This window comes from Leucoraja erinacea, chromosome 3 (assembly GCF_028641065.1).
Source record: "Leucoraja erinacea ecotype New England chromosome 3, Leri_hhj_1, whole genome shotgun sequence".
Classification (NCBI taxonomy): Eukaryota; Metazoa; Chordata; class Chondrichthyes; order Rajiformes; family Rajidae; genus Leucoraja; species Leucoraja erinaceus.
The window spans coordinates 8,872,468-8,895,187 of NC_073379.1; the positions used below are offsets into that span (position 1 = coordinate 8,872,468).

Consider the following 22,720-nt stretch of genomic DNA (forward strand, 5'->3'; position numbering starts at 1 on the left):
CTTTTGAAGCTTACCCCCATTAAATTTATATTTAGGCGCATAGAGCTGTACAACACAGCCTTCAGCCCACCTTGTACAGGCTGATCAAGTAGGTAAATGGGGCTAGTCCCATTTGCCAGTCTTTGGCCCACAGAGCAATCCATATCCATATATCTGGCCAAATATATATTTTAAATGAAACAGGTCCACCACTGATTTTCCAGCATCAATGGAGAGAAGGAATGAGTGACGTTTCCAGTCGAGACCCTTCTTCACACTGATGTCGGGGGGTGGAGGGGGGGTAAACCCTCACCCATTCCTTCTCTCCATAGACGCTGCCTCACCCGCTGAGTTGCTCCAACATTCTGTGCTGGAGCAACTCCAGCATCTGCAGTTCTTTCTCACACACTGATTTTCCAGCAATGGACAATAGGTGCAGGAGTAGGCCATTGGGCCCTTCGAGCCAGCACCGCCATTTAATGTGATCATGGCTGATCATCCCCAATCAGTATCCCGTTCCTGCCTTCTCCCCATATCCCCTGACTCCGCTATCTTTAAGAGACCTATCCAGCTCTCTCTTGAAAGTATCCAGAGAACCGGCCTCCACCGCCCTCTGAGGCAGAGAATTCCACAGACTCACAACTCTCTGGGTGAAGAAGTGTTTCCTCGTCTCCTTTCTAAATGGCTTACCCCTTATTCTTAAACTGTGGCCCCTGGTTCTGGACTCCCCCCCCCCCCCCCCCCCCCCCCTCCCAACATCTGGTGGTCCAGCCCATCCTTTTATCTGGACAAAATCTCCCCCCCACCACCACCACCCCGGAAGTCCCCCCGAAACTGTGGTGCGTAGGCCGGGTGAAGCGGCCGGTCTCGACCTCGCCGGGCTTGCCATGCCGATCGGCAGGTCGACTTTGCCCCCCTGCGGCCGGGTTGAATGCAGGAAGGTCATGGGTCACAGAGTTACACAGCGTGGAAACAGCCCCGTCAACCCAACCTGTCCACACGTGTCCCATCTACACCAGCCCACCTGCCTGCGTTAGGCCCATATCCCTCCACACCTGTCCCATCCATGTACCCTGTCTGAGCGTTTCTTAAACGTTGTGCTAGTACCTGCCTCAATTGCCTCCTCCGTAAGCTCGTTCCATACGCCCACCACCCTTCGCGTGAAAAATGTGCTGGGCGTATGGAACGAGCTTCCAGGTCGACTTTGCCCCCCCCCCCACCCGGTCTTAGGGCCAACGGAATCAAGGGATATGGAGGGCAAAGCAGGAACGGGGTACTGAGTTTGGACGATCAGCAATGATCGTATTAAATGGCGGTGCTGGCTCGAAGGGCCGAATGGCCTACTCCTGCACCTAGTTCTCTATGTGTTCCTATTAAATCTCCCTCCCCCCCCCCTCCTCACCTTAAACTCATGTCCTCTGGTTCTTGGTTCCCCTACTGTGGGCAAGAGACTGTGTGCATCTATCCCTCTTGTGGGGGGACTCTCATGTGCGTGGGATATACTGCCCCATGTGGGTAAGTTGGGCTGAAGGGCCTGGTTCTACGTTGTATGACTCTTTGACTCTATCGGTTTTGATTCTGATGATGGACGGATTGCTGATTTATACGCTGTTAATAAAATGTGATTTCTGTTGCTCTTCCAGGAAAACCCAAAGGGGCAATGCTGACTCATAAAAATATTGTGGCTAATTTCTCTGCTTTTGTGAAAGTTACCGAGGTAAATGTCAAGACGCTTTTATTACGAGTTATATTTATAAGCAGCTTCAGTCTTTGTTGAAGAAGGAACTGCAGATGCTGGAAAAATCGAAGGTAGTCAAAAATGCTGGAGAAACTCAGCGGGTGAGGCAGCGTCTATGGAGCGAAGGAATAAGGGCCTGTCCCACCTGGGCGTCGTTTGCGTGTAATTTACGCGACATCAATTACGCGTCACGACGCATGGTGGCGTAGGCAGGGTCACGCGCGGCGCCCCAGGATTTTGGGATGTACAAAATCTTCGCGCACCATCACGCCCAAGTGGGACAGGCCCTATAGGTGACGTTTCGGGTCGAGATCCTTCTCAAGTCTGAAGAAGGGTCTCAACCCGAAATGTCACCGAAACTGATTCCTGGGATGGCAGGACTTTCATATGAAGAAAGACTGCATAGATTCGGCTTGTACACGCTGGAATTCAGAAGATTGAGGGGGGGGGGGGAAATCTTATAGAAACTTACAAAATTCTTAAGGGGTTGGACAGGCTAGATGCAGGAAGATTGTTCCCGATGTTGGGGAATTCCAGAACAAGGGGTCACAGTTTAAGGATAAGGGGGAAACCTTTTAAGGACCGAGATGAAAAAATCATTTTTCACACAGAGAGTGGTGAATCTGTGGAATTCTCTGCCACAGAGGGTAGTTGAGGCCAGTTCATTGGCTATATTTAAGAGGGAGTTAGATATGGCCCTTGTGGCTAAAGGGATCAGGGGGTATGGAGAGAAGGCAGGGATGGGATACTGAGTTGGATGATCAGCCATGATCATATCGAATATCGGTGCAGGCTCGAAGGGCCGAATGGCCTACGCCCGCACCTATTTTCTATGTTTCTATGTCACGTCTTCCTTCACTCCCTAGTTGCTGCCTCACCCGCTGAGTTTCTCCGGCATTTTTGTCTACCTTCAGTCTTTGTTGAGATCTGCAGGCAATCGTGCTGGTTGATTGTTTCCACTCGTGACAGTTTCAATGCAAACTTTGCTGTCACTTGAGGTGTACAATAGCCAAAGACAAAATCTTTAGGTTGAAATGACTTTATGATGCACAGTACATGGATTGTACGACTCCTTAAACATACGTTACTGTCCCTGAATCTGGAGGTGTGCGCTTTCACACTTCTGTACCTTTTGCTGGATGGGAGAGGGGGGAAGAGGGAGAGCGACTCGTCCTTGATTATGCTGCTGGCCTTGCCGAGGCAGCGTGAGGTATAAATGGAGTCAATGGAAGGGAGGTTGGTTTGTGTGATGGTCTGGGCTGCATCTACAACTCTCTGCAATTTCTTGCTGTCTTGGACGGAGCTGATCCCCAACCAAGCTGTGATGCATCCTGACAGAGTTGACGTGGAAAAGCTTTTCCCACTGAGAGTAGGGAAGATTCAAACAAGGGGACATGACTTGAGAATTAAGGGACTGAAGTTTAGGGGTAACATGAGGGGAACTTCTTTACTCAGAGAGTGGTAGCTGTGTGGAATGAGCTTCCAGTGAAGGTGGTGGAGGCAGGTTCGTTTTTATCATTTAAAAATAAATTGGATAATTATATGGATGGGAAGGGAATGGAGGGTTATGGTCTGAGCGCAGGTATATGGGACTAGGGGAGATTATGTGTTCGGCACGGACTAGAAGGGTCGAGATGGCCTGTTTCCATGCTGTAATTGTTATATGGTTATATGGTTTATATGGTTATATAAAATGCTTTCTATGGTGCATCTGTAGAAGTTGGTGACATGCCGAATAGGACATGCCGAACTTCCTAAGCCTTCTAAGGAAGCCTTGTATGACTAACTTGGTAAATGAAATTCCTTGTATGTTGCAAAACATACTTCACTAATAAAGTATTATTGTGATTGTGATTATGATGGGAAGTAGGGGCATTGGTGTACTCTCTCTTAGTCGTTGCTTCAATACAGGCGGTCCAGAAGAAGTTGTGGTGATATTGACTCCTTGGAATTAGAAGTTTTCAACCATCAGCAAGTCGTGATGTGGCTCCATAGGACGTTCAGGCCGTATTTGGAGTATTGTGTCCAACTCTAAGGACTGTCCCCCTTGGCGATTTTTTTCGGCGACTGCCGGCAATATATTTTGAACCATATCTGCGTGACGCGCAAATGACGCCCAAGTGGAACAGGCCCTTTAGAAAGCAACACAGCAAATTTAAGCGGTGGCAGTGCAACAGTCCACTTGAGTGTGTGTATGGATTTCAAGCTATCGTTCTCAATACTGTTGCAAGCCATGAGGAGAGCTGCATTTATCCAATGGCCTCTGGTGTTCCCAAAGCACCTCGTAGCTAGTGAGCAAACAATGCAAAGTGCTGGAGTAACTCAGCGAGTCAGGCAGCATAAGGTCTTAAGTGACAGGAATAGAATTAGACCATTCGGCCCATCAAGCCTACTCCGCCATTCAATCATGGCCGATCTATCTCTCCCTCCTAACCCCATTCTCCTGCCTTCTCCCCATAACCCCTGACACCCGGACTAATCAAGAATTTATCTATCTCTGCCTTAAAAATATCCACTGACTTGGCCTCCGCAGCATTTTGTGGCAAAGAATTCCACAGATTCACCACCCTCTGACTAAAGAAATTCCTCCTCATCTCTGGAGCAAATCCTGATTCTCTGGAGGACATGGATAGGCAAAGTTTCAGGTCAAGACCCTTCTTCAGACTGACGTCAATTGATAGTCTGTTCTCTGTGATGGAGTCAGAGAGATCGAGAAAGGGGAGAGAGGTGTCACATATAGTCCCAAGTGAATTTGAAGGCGAGAAGCCGGCGTTGAAGTTGGTGTAATGGGCGGGTGCAGGAGGCAGCCTCGACACAGTTGTGGATGTAGCGGAGAAAGAATTGTGGGATGGTGCCAGTGTACATTTAATTTAGTTTGGTTTATTGTTGCATTGTTGTGCATTGTTGCGAGGTACAGTGAAAAGCTGCTCACAAGTTCACAAGGTATAGTAGAATTAGGCCGTTCGGCCCATCGAGTCCACTCGGCCATTCAATTATGGCTGATCTCCGCCTCCTCATCCCATTTTCCTGCCTTCTCCCCATAACCCTTGACACCCGTTCTAATCAAGAATTTGTTGCGTGCTAACCAGTCAGTGGAAAGACAATGCGTGATTACAAGTAAGCCATTAACGGTGTACTGATAAAGGGAATAACATGAATAACGTTTAGTGCAAGATAAAGTCCAATCAAAGATAGTCCGAGAGTCTCTAATGAGGTAGATGGTGGTTCATGACTGCTCTCTGGTTGTGTAGGATGGTTCAGTTTGGAATGTTGGGTGGACATGACCAACAATAATAGCTAATGCCGTATTTTGAAAGTATTTTGATATTTAGTCACTGCTGTCGAACCAAGTGACTGAATGCACAGAAAGAAACGACAAGATACCTTCCAGATTCTCTGTTTTAGAAATATTGATGGAAGGACTAGAGGGTGTCCAGAACACCAGGTCAACTTCCTTTCCCCTCTTCATAACAGTGCCATGCATCTAAGAGAGCAAATGACATCTTGCAATGATCCTACAGTCTTGATGAAGCCTTTAGATTTTTTTTTACATGATGCTACTGAGTTTTCTGTGGCATCAATAGGGATCTTTTTAACACCAGGCAGCTGCATTGGAAGTAAAATTGTGATATTGCATGAATTACAATGACATTTTTGTGCCTCATTTGTGAAAGTTCCCACTTTGAGAGATTGTGTGATTGTTTAATTACCCTTTTGTTATGACAAATGGGCATAATGATAATTAGCAATAGAACATTTGCAACATAATAAACAACATGTGTATGTACAATATATGCATTCAATGTATGTACAATATATACATTCTTGTTGGAAGGTGCCATGGCAATCCAGAGGCAGAATAGACAATAGGTTCAGCCAGCACCGCCATTCAATGTGATCACGGCTGATCATCCACAATCAGTACCCCGTTCTTGCATTCTCCACATATCCCCTGACTCCGCTATCTTTAAGAGCCCTATCCAGCTCTCTCTTGAAAGTATCCAGAGAACCGGCCTCCACCGCCCTCTGAGGCAGAGAATTCCACAGACTCACTACTCTATGTGTGAAGAGTAGTGCATTTCGTTGTCTCTGTACTGTACACTGACAATGACAATTAAAATTGAATCTGAATCTGAATCTGAAGAAGTGTTTCCTCATCTCCATTCTAAATGGCTTCCCCCTTATTCTTAAACTGTGGCCCCTGGTTCTAGACTCTCCCAACATCGGGAACATGTTTCCTGCCTCTAGCGTGTCCAATCGCTTAATTATCTTATATGTTTCAATAAGATGCCCTCTCATCCTTCTAAACTCCAGAGCAGGGGTGGGGAACCTGTAGCCTTAAGGCCGCATGTGGCCTTCTAAGCCATTAAGTGCGGCCTTTTGAATGAAACAAAATTTTGTAGAGCAAATCCTTTTATTTTTGTTAATACGTTTTTGTTCGTCTTTTATCATTTTTATTTTAATCTTAAAAGGAACGTATTTAAAATACCAAAGAGTAAAAGAAGATTCAACAAAATAATCCTCCCCGACTGACGGCCACAATTAAAATATTAGTAAATCATGAGGGCTATTTTAACAAAATAATGTACATTTTGAAGTATTTCTAATTGAAGTTTCTTGGATGCAGCCTTATTAGATTACAGCTAAATTAATGCGGCATTCCAACATGAAAAGGTTCCCTACCCCTGCTCCAGAGTATACAAGCCCAGCCGCTCCATTCTCTCACAATGTACAACATCTTTTGGGAATATAACACGAAACAGTTAACTCTTTCAAGGAACAGATGGATCTATAATTATAACAGCCAGATTATACACCATATTATATTATTTCACAGCTCTGCTGTTTGTAGCTCACATGTAAGTTTTTTTTTCAATATAAAAATAAACGCCCGCTTATCTATAGAATAAGCAAGGCTTTTATATTAGTTTATTATTCTATGACAACTGGTTGGAAAATCTCTTGGACTTTGTTCTGACAATGCAATTAACAAATAATGAACACTGGTGTTATGGTACTTTTCCCTCTTTCCTTTTTTATGCTTTCAGTACAGAAATAGATATATCTGTCTGATTTTTATTTTCTCTTTCCACTCACTTCATTCTTCTCCCCAAATTATGTCGAGTGCGGGTTTTCCGAGTCCAGATGATATTCCTACTCAGGGGTCAGCAGCCTTGTTCTGCGTAGGGGCCGGTACGCATGTCTGTGAGCGGATGGGGGGCCACATCTATCACGTGTACACATGGATCCCGCCGCGGATGGCAGGCATCAAATCACGTGTTCACAGAAGGTAGACAAAACTGCTGGAGAAACTCAGCAGGTGAGGCAGCCTCATGCAATCCTTGCATGTCTCACCCGCTGAGTTTCTCCAGCATTTTTGTCTACCTTCGATTATTTCCAGCATCTGCAGTTCTGTCTTAAACATGTTCACAGAAGGTGTCGGCGGCTTTGCGCAGGATGAGGTACAGCCAGAGCTCGGCCGCGTTCGTGGGCTGGCGCTCGGCGGGCCGGATGATTAAGGGGGAAAAAATCCGCCCGCGGGCCGGATGATTTCGGGTTACGGGCCGCATTCCGCCCGGGGGCCGTAGGTTGCCGAACCCCCTGCTCCAATCTCTTTCTTGCACCTGGATCATATGTTTGAAAAATTGGTGGAGATAGGTGTCTGCGATCGACTTGTAAACATATAGGATTGTTAAGGGCATGGGCACGCTAGAGGCAGGAGACATGTTCCCGATGTTGGGGGAGTCCAGAACCAGGGGCCACAGTTTAAGAAGAAGGAGTAAGCCTTTTAGAACGGAAACAAGGAAACACTTTTTCTCACAGAGAGTGGTGAGTCTGTGGAATTCTCAGGATGCTTTCAAGCTAGACAGGGCTCTAAAAGATATCGGAGTCAGGGGATATGGGGAGATGGCAGGAACGGGGTACTGATTGGGGATGATCAGCCATGATCACATTGAATGGCGGTGCTGGCTCGAAGGGCCAAATGGCCTACTCCTGCACCTATTGTCTATTGTCTATTGTTATGTGTTGTGTGTTATGTATTTACAGGGACAATGGACGGCCTCACCCTCTGATATACACATTTCCTTTTTACCACTTGCACACATGTTTGAGCGTCTGGTACAGGTAAGATACACAATTTCTCAATGTTACGACGTATTTTAATGTTCCGGGTAGTAAAGAGGGCTGGAGGAAGAATTATCTGTTAGAAATATTTTCCCAACAAACGACAGTCATAGCAATTTAGATCCAACTGAATGTTTAATACATGAGAGAGGATCGCACAGAGTACAGGCGTCTGAGTGAGTGTCTCTCCCGAAGCAGCGCCCGAACTCATTCTTTTATACAATGGAGTAAACAAGGATGTATCGACCACAACTTAATCTCATCACGCAGGTACCGGTTTTCCCAACTTAATCTCATCACACAGCGACCACGACTTAATCTCATCACACAGAGTACAAAGTACAAACCCACAGTCAGCACATGATGTCATCCCAAGATAGACTTGCCCAATCATGATTCTTAAAGGTACAGTCCCCAATAACTATAGGAATTAATTTTTATATCATTTTCCCCCTGTTTATACAATTATCAACAATTTATTAATAATGTCCAAAAATTCCTCCGTCCCGAACGCTTCCCCGTTTCCACCACAACATTGCACTTCTCTTGACTTTATGCAATCTGTTCATCCGCGGGAGTCCGTTCAGGCCATGAAGGTATCCCTTAGGTCAATAATAATAATATAATAATCTTATTTATATAGCACATTTTTAGTCAACTTGCATTGACCCCAAAGTGCTTCACATAATTACATTACATTTACACACAGGCAAAGGTGGGTGAAGTGTCTTGCCCCAAGGACACAACGACAGTATGCACTCCAAGCGGGATTCGAACCGGCTACCTTCCGGTCGCCAGCCGAACACTTAGCCCATTGCGCCATCTGTCGTCCCACACAAATGTCCACTTCTTCTTCCTCAATTCCTTTCTGAGGAACCAACTCGTACACCATCTGCATTTTCTTTGTTAGGACTGTTTCTATTAGTCTGTGGGACAACCTTCGAACACAGGGAAATATACAGCATGTTAGTGCAGAAATGACAATATTTTTCCATTTCCCGAACCAGCTTTCTGCCTTTAGTTACATGCAATATTACACATCACATTTGAATTGGCAACAAAGACCAATGTATTAACAAAGCTCCAAATATCATCTTTTGAGGACCTGTGTAGGAACAATTACACCCAGTTGAGAAGTCCTTGGGGGTCCCCGATAACTATAGGAATGAATTTTTATATCATTATCTCATACACGTTCTTACAGTTTTAGCGACTCAGCGGGTCAGGCAACATCTCTGGAGAAAAGAAATAACTGACATTTTGGGGTCAAGACCCTTCTTCAGACCAAGAGTCAGGGGAGAGGGAAACAAGAGATATATGGATGATATAGAGAGATATAGAACGTCAATAGACGATAGGTGCAGTAGGCCATTCGGCCCTTCGAGCCAGCACCGCCATTCAATGAGATCATGGCTGATCATCCCCAATCAGTACCCCGTTCCTGCCTTCTCCCCATAATCCCTGACTCCGCTATCTTCAAGAGCCCTATCTAGCTCTCTCTTGAAAGCCTCCAGAGAACCTGCCTCCACCGCCCTCTGAGGCAGAGAATTCCACAGACTCACCACTCTCTCTGAGAAAAGGTGTTTCCTCGTCTCCGTTCTAAATGGCTTGCCCCTTATTCTTAAACTGTGGCCCCTGGTTCTGGTCTCCCCCAACATTGGGAACATGTTTCCTGCCACTAGCTTGTCCAAGCCCTTAACAATTTTATATGTTTCAATGAGATCCCCATCTCACCCTTCCAAACTCCAGAGTGTACAATCCCAGGTGAATGAAAGGTATGCAACAAAAGTATGCTTATCTTTCATTCCTATGTTCCATATCTCTTTACATCGCCGTCTATATCTCTTGTTTCCCTTTCCGCTGACTCTCAGTCTGAAGAAGTGTCTCAACTCAAACCATCGCCGATTCCTACTCTCCAGAGATGCAGCCTGTCCTGCTGAGCTACTCCAGCATTGTGTGTCTGTCTGTGTCTATTTAAACCAGCATCTGCAGTTTCTTCCTACGCATAACAATTGGAGCAGTTGTTGTAGGAGAAAATATAGGCCATTCAGTCTACTCCATCAGTTTTACGGGGATCCTTAGCATATTATTATAATTATGTTAGAAGAGGTAGTTGAAAGGATATTTACCAGGGCCATTCCTTGGATAACCTGTCAAGAGAGGCTGGGCAGTTTGACTTTAGAGATACAGCGTGTAAACAGGCCCTTCAGCCCACCAAGTCCGCTCCGGCCATCGATCACACATTCACACTAGTTCTATGTTATCCCACTTTCTCACCCACTCCCTATAAAATAGGGGCAGTTTTTGCAGCGACCCAATTGAACTGCGAACCCGCAGATCTTTGGGAGGAAACTTACCACTTGGAAGAAACCCACATGGTCACAGGGAGAAGGTGCAATCTCCATAAAGACAGCAGCTGAGGTCAGCATTGATTCAGGGTCTCTGGCGCTGTGAGACAGCAGCTCCACCTGCCGCGCTGGTACAGTTGGACCGTTCATATACCTAAAATATATTTAGTTTGGCAGGTTCTTCAGATCTTACGGGATAATGCGTTCCACGGCCAATGAATGTCGAAAGGATGAGGGCATGTTTGATTTCAAAGGACAAATTTAACATTAGCAGAACATCGACACAGGGGAACTGCAGATGTCTCGGAAGGAACTGCAAATGCTGGTTTACACCGAAGATAGACACAAAGAATTGGAGTAACTCAGCGGGACAGGCAGCATAACTGGAGAGAAGGAATGGGTGACGTTCTGGGTCGAGACCCTTCCTGAGACAGATGCTGGTTTCTTCAGATTGATGTGGGGGAGAGCAGGAAGAAGAATGGAAGAGGCGGAGACTGTGGGAGAGCTGGGAAGGGGAGGGGAAGGAGGGAGAAAGCAAGGACTACCTGAAATTGGAGAAGTTAATGTTCATAGCGCTGGGGTGTAAACTACCCAAGCGAAATATGAGGTGCTGCTCCTCCAGTTTGCGGTGGGACTCACTCGGGCCATGGACGAGGCCCAGGACAGAAAGTTTGTATTCAGAATGGGAGGGGACGTGCTGAGCCACCGGGAGTTCAGGTTGGTTAGTCTTGGTTAATTTTTCCAGCATCTGCAGTTCTTTCTTAACCAAGTGTAAGGGTGACCGTTGGTCAACGTGGACTCGTCGGGGCGAAGGACACTTGTTTCCACACTGTACCTCTCAACGAAACTAAAAGGTGTCAAAATCATGTGGTTATCTTGCTGGTGGTCCCAATTGGGTCAAAATAAAACAGGAACCTAAAACGACCTTTTGATTCACTTCACCTTTTGCCATCATTTTGTGGGGGGTTTTTTTGGTGGTAGTTTGCACATTTGTAAACAAGTGGAATCATCACTTCCTGCACTAAATGTGAATAAATACAAACTTTTGCTGAAAGGTTTAGCAGAAATACACGGCAGGTTTTGGCAGCCACGGATTGACGAGAAACTGATGTTGAGCCAATACAGCTGGACAGAGGCAGAAACATCTGCTTTTAATCCGAGGCTCAAACAGAAGGTTGTTGTGTGTGTGTGATGACAAATGCTTGTCGAAACTTACAGAAAGCAACAGGGTGAGTGAGAAGCAATTTAAAGGGGTCCATTTTTCAACACAGATGGTAGTCAATATATGGAACGAGCTGCCAGAGGAGACCGTCGGACATCGGGCCATAATTAGGCCTTTTGGCCCATCAAGACTACTCTGACCTCCAATCATGGTTGATCTATCTTTTCCTCTCAACCTCATTCTCCTGCCTTCTCCCCACAACCAAAATGCCCATGTCTTGGCCTCCACAGCTGTCTGAACAAACGCATTCCACAAATTCACCATCCTCTGGCTAAAGAAATTCCCATTCCAAAGGTACATCCTTTTAGCCTGAGGCTGTGGCCTCTGGTTTGAGACACTTCCATTACTGGAAACATCCTCTCCACATCCGCTCTCTCTAGGCCTTTCATTTTCAACAAGCTTAATCCCTCATCCTTCTAAACTCCAGCGAGCGTAGGGCCAGAGAACTTCAAATGCTCCTCACACCCCAAACCCAATCATCTCTGGGATGGGGAGAGGCGCCAGATACCATCGCAACGTTTGGAAGGCATTTGAACACATACTGGGATCGGGACGTAGCTTGAGGGACAGAAGAGTAATGTAGTCTAATGGGATTAATGGAGGGGGGTATCACGGTCAGCATGGATGAGGTGGGCAATAAGGAACCATTTCAATGCTGTACCTTTCCATGAGTGTAAAGGGGCTGTCCCACTGTACGAGTTCAGTCAAGAGTTCTCCCGGGTTTCCCCTGATTCGAACTCGGAGAATTACGGTGACAGCCGCTCATGAGTACTCGGGGCTCTCGTGGACATCTTTCAACATGTTGACAAATGTTCACGAGTCTTCACGAGCTTACCGCGTTTCCCGAGTACCTGCCGTTAGCGTTACGAGCCGCTAAGTGACGTCCCGAGCTCCGACGTACCCGCTACGTACATTCTACATACTTACCACGAGTTTGATTTTTTTTTTAAACTCGGGAGAGCTCTTGGGTAAACTCGTACAGTGGGGACAGGCCCTTTAAAAAATGCACTGAAGGTTTGACTGCTCAGTCTCCGGGGAATTGAAGAGTGAACATTTTGGGATCTACTCATTGCTAGGGTGATTCAACCGGTTAATCCATTGTATTTATCAAGCAACACAAAGAGTCCGAAAGTTTCCATTGTCGATGTTGGGATGTGGTTAATGTGTCTATGCAACATTTTTGCCGTTGCTCCACAGACTGTGGTCCTCTGTCACGGCGGACGGATCGGATTTTTCCAGGGAGACATCAGGCTGCTAATGGATGACATCAAGCTTTTGAAGCCAACAATCATTCCCATCATTGTCTGGAAAAATCCTCCCCGATCCGCTGGCCAAGAGAACTTCTAAACTCCAGCGAGGTAGGGCCAGAGAACTCATGCTCCTCACACCCCAAACCCAATCATCTCTGGGATGGGGAGAGGCGCCAGATACCATCGCAACGTTTGGAAGGCATTTGAACACATACTGGGATCGGGACGTAGCTTGAGGGACAGAAGAGTAATGTAGTCTAATGGGATTAATGGAGGGGGGTATCATGGTCAGCATGGATGAGGTGAGCAATAAGGAGCCATTTCAATGCTGTACCTTTCCATGAGTGTAATGGGGCTGTCCCACTGTATGAGCTAATTCAAGAGTTCTCCAGGGTTTCCCCTGATTGTATTGCCGTTAGCGTTACGAGCCGCTAAGTGACGTCCCGAGCTCCGACGTACCAGCTACGTACATTCTACATACTTACCACGAGTTTGATTTTTTTTTTTAAACTCGGGAGAGCTCTTGGGTAAACTCGTACAGTGGGGACAGGCCCTTTAAAAAATGCACAGAAGGTTTGACTGCTCAGTCTCCGGGGAATTGAAGAGTGAACATTTTGGGATCTACTCATTGCTAGGGTGACTCAGCCAGTTAATCCATTGTATTTATCTAGCAACACAAAGAGTCCGTTTCCATTGTCGATGTTGGGATGTGGTTAATGTATCTATGCAACATTTTTGCCGTTGCTCCACAGACTGTGGTCCTCTGTCACGGCGGACGGATCGGATTTTTCCAGGGAGACATCAGGCTGCTAATGGATGACATCAAGCTTTTGAAGCCAACAATCTTCCCAATTGTTCCCCGCCTGGCCAATAGGTTGTATGATAAGGTAAGCCTGAATTCTTGCACAAACTCTCCGCCCTGTCCCACTTTCACAACCTCTGCCGAGTTTGTCCTTGACTCCTACTCGCAGCATGGCCGTCAATGAGGTCGTAGGAGGTCGTGGGTGGGTCATAGCAGGCTGTGATGCTAGTCGTAGGTACTCGTGGCATCTTTATGCTTTGTATGGAACTGATTTTTAAATTATGTAAAGCACTTTGGGGTCAATGAAAATTAACTATAAATGTGCTATATAAATAAACTTATTATTATTATTATTATTATCAAGCAGGTCGGGGCGTTGTTTCTAGCCTGATGAAAAAAAATGTCCACGAGTAAAAAAGGTCGTGAATTAGTTTGTGAGAGTGGGACAGGCCCTTCTGTTGTCCAGTGTAGTGGAATCAAGAACCAGAGGTCATAGGTTTAAGGTGAGGTGGGGGGTGGATGAAGCTCGTCGAGTAATAGGTGGATACAGGTGAGAGGGGTTTATAAGTTCTAGGAGCAGAATTAGGCCATTCGGCCCATCAAGTCTACTCCGCCATGCAATCATGGCTGATCTATCTTTCCCTCTCAACCCCATTCTCCTGCCTCCTCCTCATAACCCCTGGCACCCGTACTAATCAATAATGTCAATCTCCACCTTAAAAATATCCATTGACTCGATCTTCCCAGCCGTCTGTGGCAATGAATTCCACAGATTCACCACCCTCTGACTAAATAAATTGCTCCTCATCTCCTTTCTAAAAGAACATCCTTTTATTCTGAGGCTACGTCCCCTGGTCCGAGACTCTCCCACTAGAATCTGGGCTTCTTGTTATAGGGAAAATATTGTCAAGCTTGAAAGGGTTCAGAAAAGATTTACGAGGATGTTGCCAGGACTAGAGTAGGGTAGTTGAGGCCAGTTCATTGGCTATATTTAAGAGGGAGTTAGATGTGGCCCTTGTGACTAAGGGGATCAGGGGGTAAGGAGAGAAGGCAGGTACGGGATACTGAGTTGGATGATCAGCCATGATCATATTGAATGGCGGTGCAGGCTCGAAGGGCCGAATGGCCTACTCCTGCACCTAATTTCTATGTTTCTATGTAGAGGGTGTGAGCTATAGGGAGAGGTTGAGTAGGCTGGGTCTCTATTCCTTGGAGCACAGAAGAAAGAGGGGAGATCTTATAGAGGTGTACAAAATCATGAGAGGAATAGATCGGATAGATGCACAGAGTCTTTTGGCCAGAGTAGGGGAATCGAGGACCAGAGGACATAGGTTCAAGGTGAAGGGGTAAAGATTTAATAGGAATCCGAGGGGTAACTTTTTCACACAAAGGGTGGTGGGTGTATGGAACAAGTTGCCAGAGGAGGTGGTTGAGGCTGGGACTATCCCATCGTTAGGCAGGTACATGGACAGGGCAGGTTTGGAGGGATATGGGCCAAGCGCAGGCAAGTGGGATTAGAGTAGCTGGGACATTGTTGGCCGGTGTGGGCAAGTTGGGCTGAAGGGCCTGTTTCCACACTGTATCACTCTATGACTATGACAAATGGAAACATCCTTTTCACATCCACTCTATCCAGGCCTTTCACTATTCCTTTGATATGCAGATGGGTGAACAAAGGCTGGATATTAAAAGGAGACCAAGGAGGGGGTGGGGGGGGGGGGGGGGGGGGGGGGAGATGTGGGGGTTAGTGGAGATATGGGTGTGGGCACAGGAAAGAGAGATGGGAAGGGGGACTGTTATTTCAAATTGGAGAGTTCAATGTTCATACCTGAGTGGAATATGAGGTGTTGTTCCTCCCGTTTGTGTGTGGCCTCACTCTATCAATGTTCCCGATGTTGGGGGAGTCCGCAACCAGGGGCCACAGTTTAAAAATATGGGGCAGGCCATGTAGAACGGAGGTGAGAAAAATCTTTTTCGTCCAGAGAGTTGTGAATCTGTGGAATTCTCTGCCTCAGAGGGCGGTGGAGGCCGGTTCTCTGGATACTTTCAAGAGAGAGTTAAGGGCGTGTCCCACTTTCACGACCTAATTCACAACCTCTGCCGAGTTTGCCAGTGACTCGTACTCGCAGCATGGTCGTCACGAGGGCGTAGGCAGGCCGTGATGCTAGTCGGAGGTACTCGTGGCATCAAGTAGGTCGGGGCGTTTTTCTAGCCTGATGAAAAATGTCCACGAGTAAAAAAGGTCGTGAAAGTGGGACAGGCCCTTTAGATAGAGCTCTAAATGATAGCGGACTCAGGGGATATGGGGAGAAGGCAGGAACAGAGTACTGATTGGGGATGATCAGCCATGATCACAGTGGCACAGCCCATCAAGTCTACACCACCATTCAATCATGGCTGAAGTATTTCCCATTCTCCTGCATTCTACCCCTAACCCCTGACACCCGTATTAATCAATAATCTATCTATCTTTGCCTTTAAAATATCCGTAGACTTGGCCTCCACAGCCTGAATTAATTCCATAGATTCATCAATCTATGTCTCAAGAAAATCATCCTCATTCTTTTAGTCTGAGGTTTTGATCTCTGGTTCTGGACTCTCCCACTAGTGGAAACATCCTGTCCACATCCACTCTATCCAGGTCTTTGACTATTCGGGAAGTTTCAATTAGGTCCGTTTCCCCCCTCCCCTCGTAAACCCTCTCTGGACCTTCCCCAATGACCAGCACATCCTTCCTCAGACATGGGGCACAAAAGTTCAGTTCAGTTTTATTTATTTATAATTGTTTTTGGTGCTAAAAACGAAAGCCTTAAAGTAACCCAACACCTTCACCCTCTGTCCCTGAAAACTTCAAACAAAGCCAGAAATCTTGGGGTTATTATGGATTCAGATTTAAATTCCGACAGTCACATCAAATCAGTAACAAAATCGGCCTACTATCACCTCAAAAACATAGCAAGATTAAGAGGACTCATGTCAGCTCAAGACTTAGAAAAACTTGTACATGCCTTTATTACTAGCAGGCTAGATTATTGTAACGGTCTCCTTGCAGGTCTTCCGAAAAAACACTGTCAGGCAGCTACAGCTTGTTCAGAACGCTGTTGCTAGAGTTCTAACAAAGACCAAAAAATTTGAACACATTACACCAATTCTTAAATCCTTACATTGGCTCCCTGTATGTCAGAGAATTGATTTCAAAATCCTGCTGCTCACCTATAAATCACTACATGGTTTAGGGCCAAAGTATATCACTGACATGCTTCCACTATATAAGCCTTCTAGACCGCGAAGATCTTCTGAGACCAATCTGGTAGTGATTCCCAGAGTAAATACAAAACATGGGAAAGCAGGATTTAGTTACTATGCAACAAATAGCTGGAATAAACTTCCTGAAGATTTAAGACTTGCCTCAACTTTGACCACTTTTAAAACAAGACTGAAAACTTTTATGTTTACTTTAGCTTTCAGCTAAATCTTAACTACATTGCACTTTTAACTTTTGCACTTTTTAGAATGCATTTTTAATTTTGCTTTATTTTCTTTTAATTCTTCTATTTTATTTCATTTTATTATTTCATTTTATTGTATGACATGTTTTTATGTGAAGCACTTTGAGTCTGCCTCGTGTATGAAATGTGCTATATAAATACAGTTGCCTTGCCTTGCCTTGCCTATTTGTGATATGTGGGTTAACACAGGGTCAACGATACAATGAAATGTGTTTGATAAGACAACGGGTCACCTCAGCAATGATATTACAAGGATAAAATTAAGGTTAATAAAAAGTTAAGATAAAAGTGACATTGGTCGGTAAAAGACAACAATAAATAAAATAATCAACATGTATGATGTGTTTATGAGTTCAGAAGCCTGATGGCCTGATGATAAAAACTGTTCTTAAGTCTGGTGGTACGTGCAGCCATGCTCCTGTATCGTCTGCCTGACGGTAACAAGGAGAACAGTCTGCGTGCTGGGTGGCTGTGGTCCTTGATGATGCTGTGTGCCTTCCGCAGGCACCGCCGGTGGAAAGTTTACCGTTTGTCGTAACTTCAGTGACATTTAATGACATTTTTACCTGTCTCTCACTTCCAGATTCACAGCCAGGCCAACGGTTTTTTTAAAAGAAAGATATTGCAATTAGCTTCTTGGAGGAAAATTGCAGAGCTTCACAAAGGGATCATGCGCCGTGACAGCATATGGGACTTCTTGGTCTTTCGTAAAATACAGGCAAGTATCAGCCATGCAATAACCAGTGGTGAAATTCAAAGTGCTTCATAAAACAATGAGTCACGACCCAGCACGGTGCCACCTCTACCTGTTCAACAATAACAACCCAATGGGCAAAGTCCAGGACGACAGCACAGGTGAGACAAAAGGGAGCCGATACATCTTCCAATTCCAGCCACTTGCTAACTCAACGTGTGGGAAGGAACTGCAGATGCTGGTTTATACCGATGAAGCTGGAGTAACTCAACGGGTCAGGCAACATCTCTGGAGAAAAGGAATTGGTGACGTCTCGGGTCGAGACTCTTCTTCTGATGACTGAAGTCTGAAGAAAGGTCTCAACCCGAAACGTCACCTATTCCTTTTCTCCAGAGATGCTGCCCGACCCGCTGAGTTACTCCGGCTTTTTGTGTCTATCTTCGAAGTAATGAATGATATTGGTAATATTTTGATTCCCTTTCAATGTGTAGATTGAATGCGCTTTTGTATGCGAGGTTTTATTGCGAGTGCTACAGTTTTAACGTAGCATTTAATATAGTTTCACTGAACAGTTGATTCTTCTTCTTTTGCTTCTTTGTTTTAAAAGGACAGAGGCATATTAAAGTGGAATTTTAACCGTTTATTTCTCAAGGGAGAGTTATTTTTCGCGCTTGGATTTAGCTCTCAGGGCTAAAGGAAACAAGAGATATGGGGAGAAGGCAGGAACGGGCTACTGATTCTGGATGGTACACAAAAATGCTGGAGAAACTCAGCGGGTGCAGCAGCATCTATGGAGCGAAGGAAATAGGCGACGTTTCTCCATAGATGCTGCTGCACCCGCTGAGTTTCGCCAGCATTTTTGTGTACCTTCGATTTTCCAGCATCTGCAGTTCCTTCTTAAATACTGATTCTGGATGATCTGCCATGATCATATTGAATGGCAGTGCTGGCTCGAAGGGCCGAATGGCCTTTCAGGCACCAATTTTCTATGTTAAGCTCCATAATTTAGAAAGGTTCTTGGCATTTGATTGAGGGCTGGGAAAGGAAAAGCTGGAAAAGCTGGAAAATCTAGAACAATAGTTGAAGATAATTTACACATTGTCGGTGGTGAGATAATGTCTTGATCTCACTTTAGTTCCGTTTAGGCACAGGCCGAGGTACATGGGCTTTTGATGCGTGCTAACCAGTCAACGGAAAGACTATGCATGATTACAATCGAGCCGTCCACAGTGTGGATACGCGATGAAGGGAATAATGTTTAGTGCAAGATAACGTCCGACTAAAGATGGTCTAATGAGGTCGATAGTTTACTCAGGATCACTCTCTAGTTGTTGATAAGATGGTTTAGTCACCTGCCCTTGAGAGAAGCCATACGCTTTTTATACGGTTAAATTGTACTTGTACCTCATAGTTGCCTCTTGTCTATCCTGCTCTCAACTCAAAATCGTGCTCTTAAACTTCAATTCCAGAGTTGATATTGATACATCGGTGTACTCATAGAAACATAGAAAAATAGAAAATAGGTGCAGGAGGAGGCCATTCGGCCCTTCGAGCCACCACCCCATTCATTGTGATCATGGCTGATCATCCCCTATCAATAACCCGTGCCTGCCGTCTCCCCATATCCCTTGACTCCACCAGCCCCTAGAGCTCGATCTAACTCTCTCTTAAATCCATCCAGTGATTTGGCCTCCACTGCCCTCTGTGGCAGGGAATTCCACAAATTCACAACTCTCTGGGAGAAAAAGTTTTTTTCTCACCTCAGTCTTAAATGGCCTCCCCTTTATTCTAAGACTGTGGCCCCTGGTTCTAACTTTGCCCTTAACAGTCTAACAGTGGCAGATTCAGTAACATTACTGCGACACTATGCTATTTGAGTGCCTCAGCTGCTCCCCCTATGGGTGAAACCGCTGGGTTGTTGTCACATTTCAGAAAAGAATCCTTGTTAGTTAACTTTGAGAGTTTCTCAACTTTGAGAACCATGTAAGTTTTTTTCTTTCGTGCCCGTCGTCTATGTTTTAAATGTTTGCCCAGGCTCTTGCACGGTAGACAGCCTTCTCGTTTGCCATCGCTAGATCTTATAGGCTGTATTGTTCACCAAGAAGTGGCCATCTTAGTAGGCATGGCGTGGATTGTACAGATGTTCCACATTCACATTGTGTGTCTGCCACATCTGCATAGCCCCATTTGCCCATGTTGGTCTTGCATCGGCCCATCCCTGTATGAAGCCTATTGAGCGACTTCCAGGTCTTCCAGTCACACTGTGACCAGGTAGTAGCTGTTCCTTGGTTGCGATTGGCATCTTCACGTGGTGATAGTTTTCACTGCGATTCTTGTCCCACAAGGCTTGTCTGGTTGCCTGAGGAGACTGTGACAGTGGCTGGAATAGCACTTCCTCGACATCAGCCATTTTGGGGCTGGGTGATGGGAGTGACAGGATGGGAGTGAGTGGAGACTAAAGCCATCTATACTCACATGGTGGGCAGAGATATTGTGATCATTTAGTGCCCTTGTGGAATTTGATTTAGTCAATTATAGAGCGATCTAGTCATCTAGTCTTGATCTAGCCATCTTATGGCAGTGTATAAAAATCTTATTGAGGTGTATAAAATCATGAAAGGAATAGATCAAGTAGACGCACTTCGATTTTCCAGCATCTGCAGGTCTTTCTAAAGCACAGAGTCTATGCCCAGAATAGGGGAACCGAGAAACAGAGTTCAAGGTGAAGGGGGGAAAGACTTTTTAGGAATCTGACGGGTAATTTTTTCACACAAAGGGTAGGTGGGTGTACGGAACAAGCTGCAAGAGGAGGTAATTGAGGCAGGGACTATCACAAATTTTAAGAAGCAATTGGACGGGTACATGGATAGGGCGGGTTTAGAGGGATATGGGCCAAACACAAGCAATTGGGACTAGTGCAGATGGGACATGTTGATCGTCGTGGACAAGTTGGGCCGAAGGGCCTGTTTCCACGCTGTATGACTCTAATTAGTTTGGTTTATTGTCAGATGTACCGAGGTACACTGAAAAGCTTTTTTGTTGCATGCTATCCGGTCAGCAGAAAGACTTATCAGCAGAATAGATTAGTAAATAGATTTATCAGCAGAAAAAGGGAACTGCAGGTGCTGATTTACAAATAAAGATACAAAGTTTTGGAGTAACTCAGCGGGTCAGGCAGCATCTCTGAAGAACATGGATAGGTGATGCTTCGGGTCGGGACCCTTTTTCAGACTCAAGAAGAGTTCCGACCCAAAACCACCTATCCATGTTCTCCAGAGATTGATGCCTAACCTGTTGAGTTACGCCAGCTCTTTGTGTCTTTTTTATAGATTTATCAGTGATTGGAAAGTGATGGTTGGTATCAGATTCTCCAGGTTGATAGAATGGAGCTGCTGGGCTTGTACACTCTGGAATTTAGAAGGATAAGAGGGGATCTTGTTGAAATACATAAGATTATTAAGGGTTTGGACACGCTAGAGGCAGGAAACATGTTCCCGATGTTGGGGGAATCCAGAACCAGGGGCCACAGTTTAAGAATAAGGGGTAAGCCATTTAGAATGGAGATGAGGAAACACTTTTTCACACAGAGAGTTGTGAGTCTGTGGAATTCACCGCCTCAGAAGGCAGTGGAGGCCGATTCTCTGGATGCTTTCAAGAGACGGTTAGATAGGGCTCTTAAAGATAGATAGGAGTCAGGGGATATGGGGAGAAGGCAGGAACGGGGTACTGATTGTGGATGATCAGCCATGATCACAGTGAATGGCGGTGCTGGCTCGAAGGGCCGAATGGCCTACTCCTGCACCTGTTGTCTATTGTCTATTGACCCAAATAATGTTGCAAGTGGCATTTAAATTGCATCTTTCATGGTCCAAGGATGTCTCATGTGTTTTCATGGTCTAAAGATGTCTCATGAACACCTCTAGATTCAGACGTAGACAAAAATGCTGGAGAAACTCAGCGGGTGAGGCAGCATCCATGGAGCCAAGGAATAGGTGACGTTTCGGGTCGAGACCCTTCTTCAGACTGATTCAGACAGAACGTCCAGATTCAGAGACAGTTTCTTCCCAGCTGTTATCAGGCAACTGAATCATCCTACCACAACCAGAGAGCAGTGGTGGACTACTATCTACCTCATTGGAGACCCTTGGTCTATCAATATCGGACTTTACTGGATTTTATCTTGCTCTAAAAGTTTTCCCCTTTATCATATATCTGTACGCTGTGGACGGCTCGATTGTAATCATGTATTGTCTTTCCGCGGACTGGTTAGCACGCAACAAAAGCTTTTCACAGTACCTCGGTACACGTGACAATGGACTAAACTAACTAACTAACTAACTAACTAACTAACTAACTAACTAACTAACTCACAAATCTGTTTTGTCCACAGGACAGTCTGGGTGGTCAGGTAAAATTGATGGTGATTGGAGCTGCTCCGGTATCTGATACTGTCCTTGACTTTGTCAGGGCGGCTATGGGCTGTCAGGTAAGCTGCATTAAAAATGTCTTTACACAATTATTTTTTTTATTAATTTGTCTTTTGCACGTGAAATATGAGCGCGAATTATGGAAGAAAGCACAGCGACTTTGAGCGTCATTGGGTCAGCATCAGCATAGCGGTCCTGGTGGCACAGCGGTAGAGTTGCTGCCTTACAGCGAATGCAGCGGCAGAGACCCGGGTTCGATCCCGACTACGGGTGCCGTCTGTACGGAGTTTGTACGTTCTCCCCGTGACCTGCGTGGTGGTTTTCTCCGAGATCTTCGGTTTCCCCCCCACACTCCAAAGACGTACAGGTTTGTAGGTAAATTGGATTGGTAAAAGTGAAAAAAGATTGTCTCTAGTGAGTGTAGGATGGTGTTAATGTGCGGGGATCGCTGGTCGGCGCGGACTCGGTGGGCCGAAGGACCTGTTTCCGCGCTGTATCTCAACTAAAAAAAAATCACGGGACGGTTGTCCAAATGTCCACTATCTGGCCAAATCAAACCCTCTTCTCTTTTCATGTTGATACAGTCTGTAATTGAAACATAAACAATAGGTGCAGGAGTAGGGCA

The 22,720-nt window shown here is 45.6% G+C and overlaps 1 protein-coding gene across 1 annotated transcript in view; it reads left to right on the forward strand.

Moving 5' to 3' along the window:
- Nucleotides 1–22,720, forward strand: part of acsl1a (acyl-CoA synthetase long chain family member 1a) — a 105,340-nt gene that overhangs the window by 57,172 nt on the left and 25,448 nt on the right. The window contains exons 10-14 of the mRNA XM_055632026.1: nucleotides 1,623–1,696; nucleotides 7,766–7,843; nucleotides 13,416–13,550; nucleotides 17,558–17,692; nucleotides 22,059–22,154. Coding sequence (XP_055488001.1) covers nucleotides 1,623–1,696; nucleotides 7,766–7,843; nucleotides 13,416–13,550; nucleotides 17,558–17,692; nucleotides 22,059–22,154 — 518 coding nt within the window. The remainder of the gene's footprint in view (nucleotides 1–1,622; nucleotides 1,697–7,765; nucleotides 7,844–13,415; nucleotides 13,551–17,557; nucleotides 17,693–22,058; nucleotides 22,155–22,720) is intronic.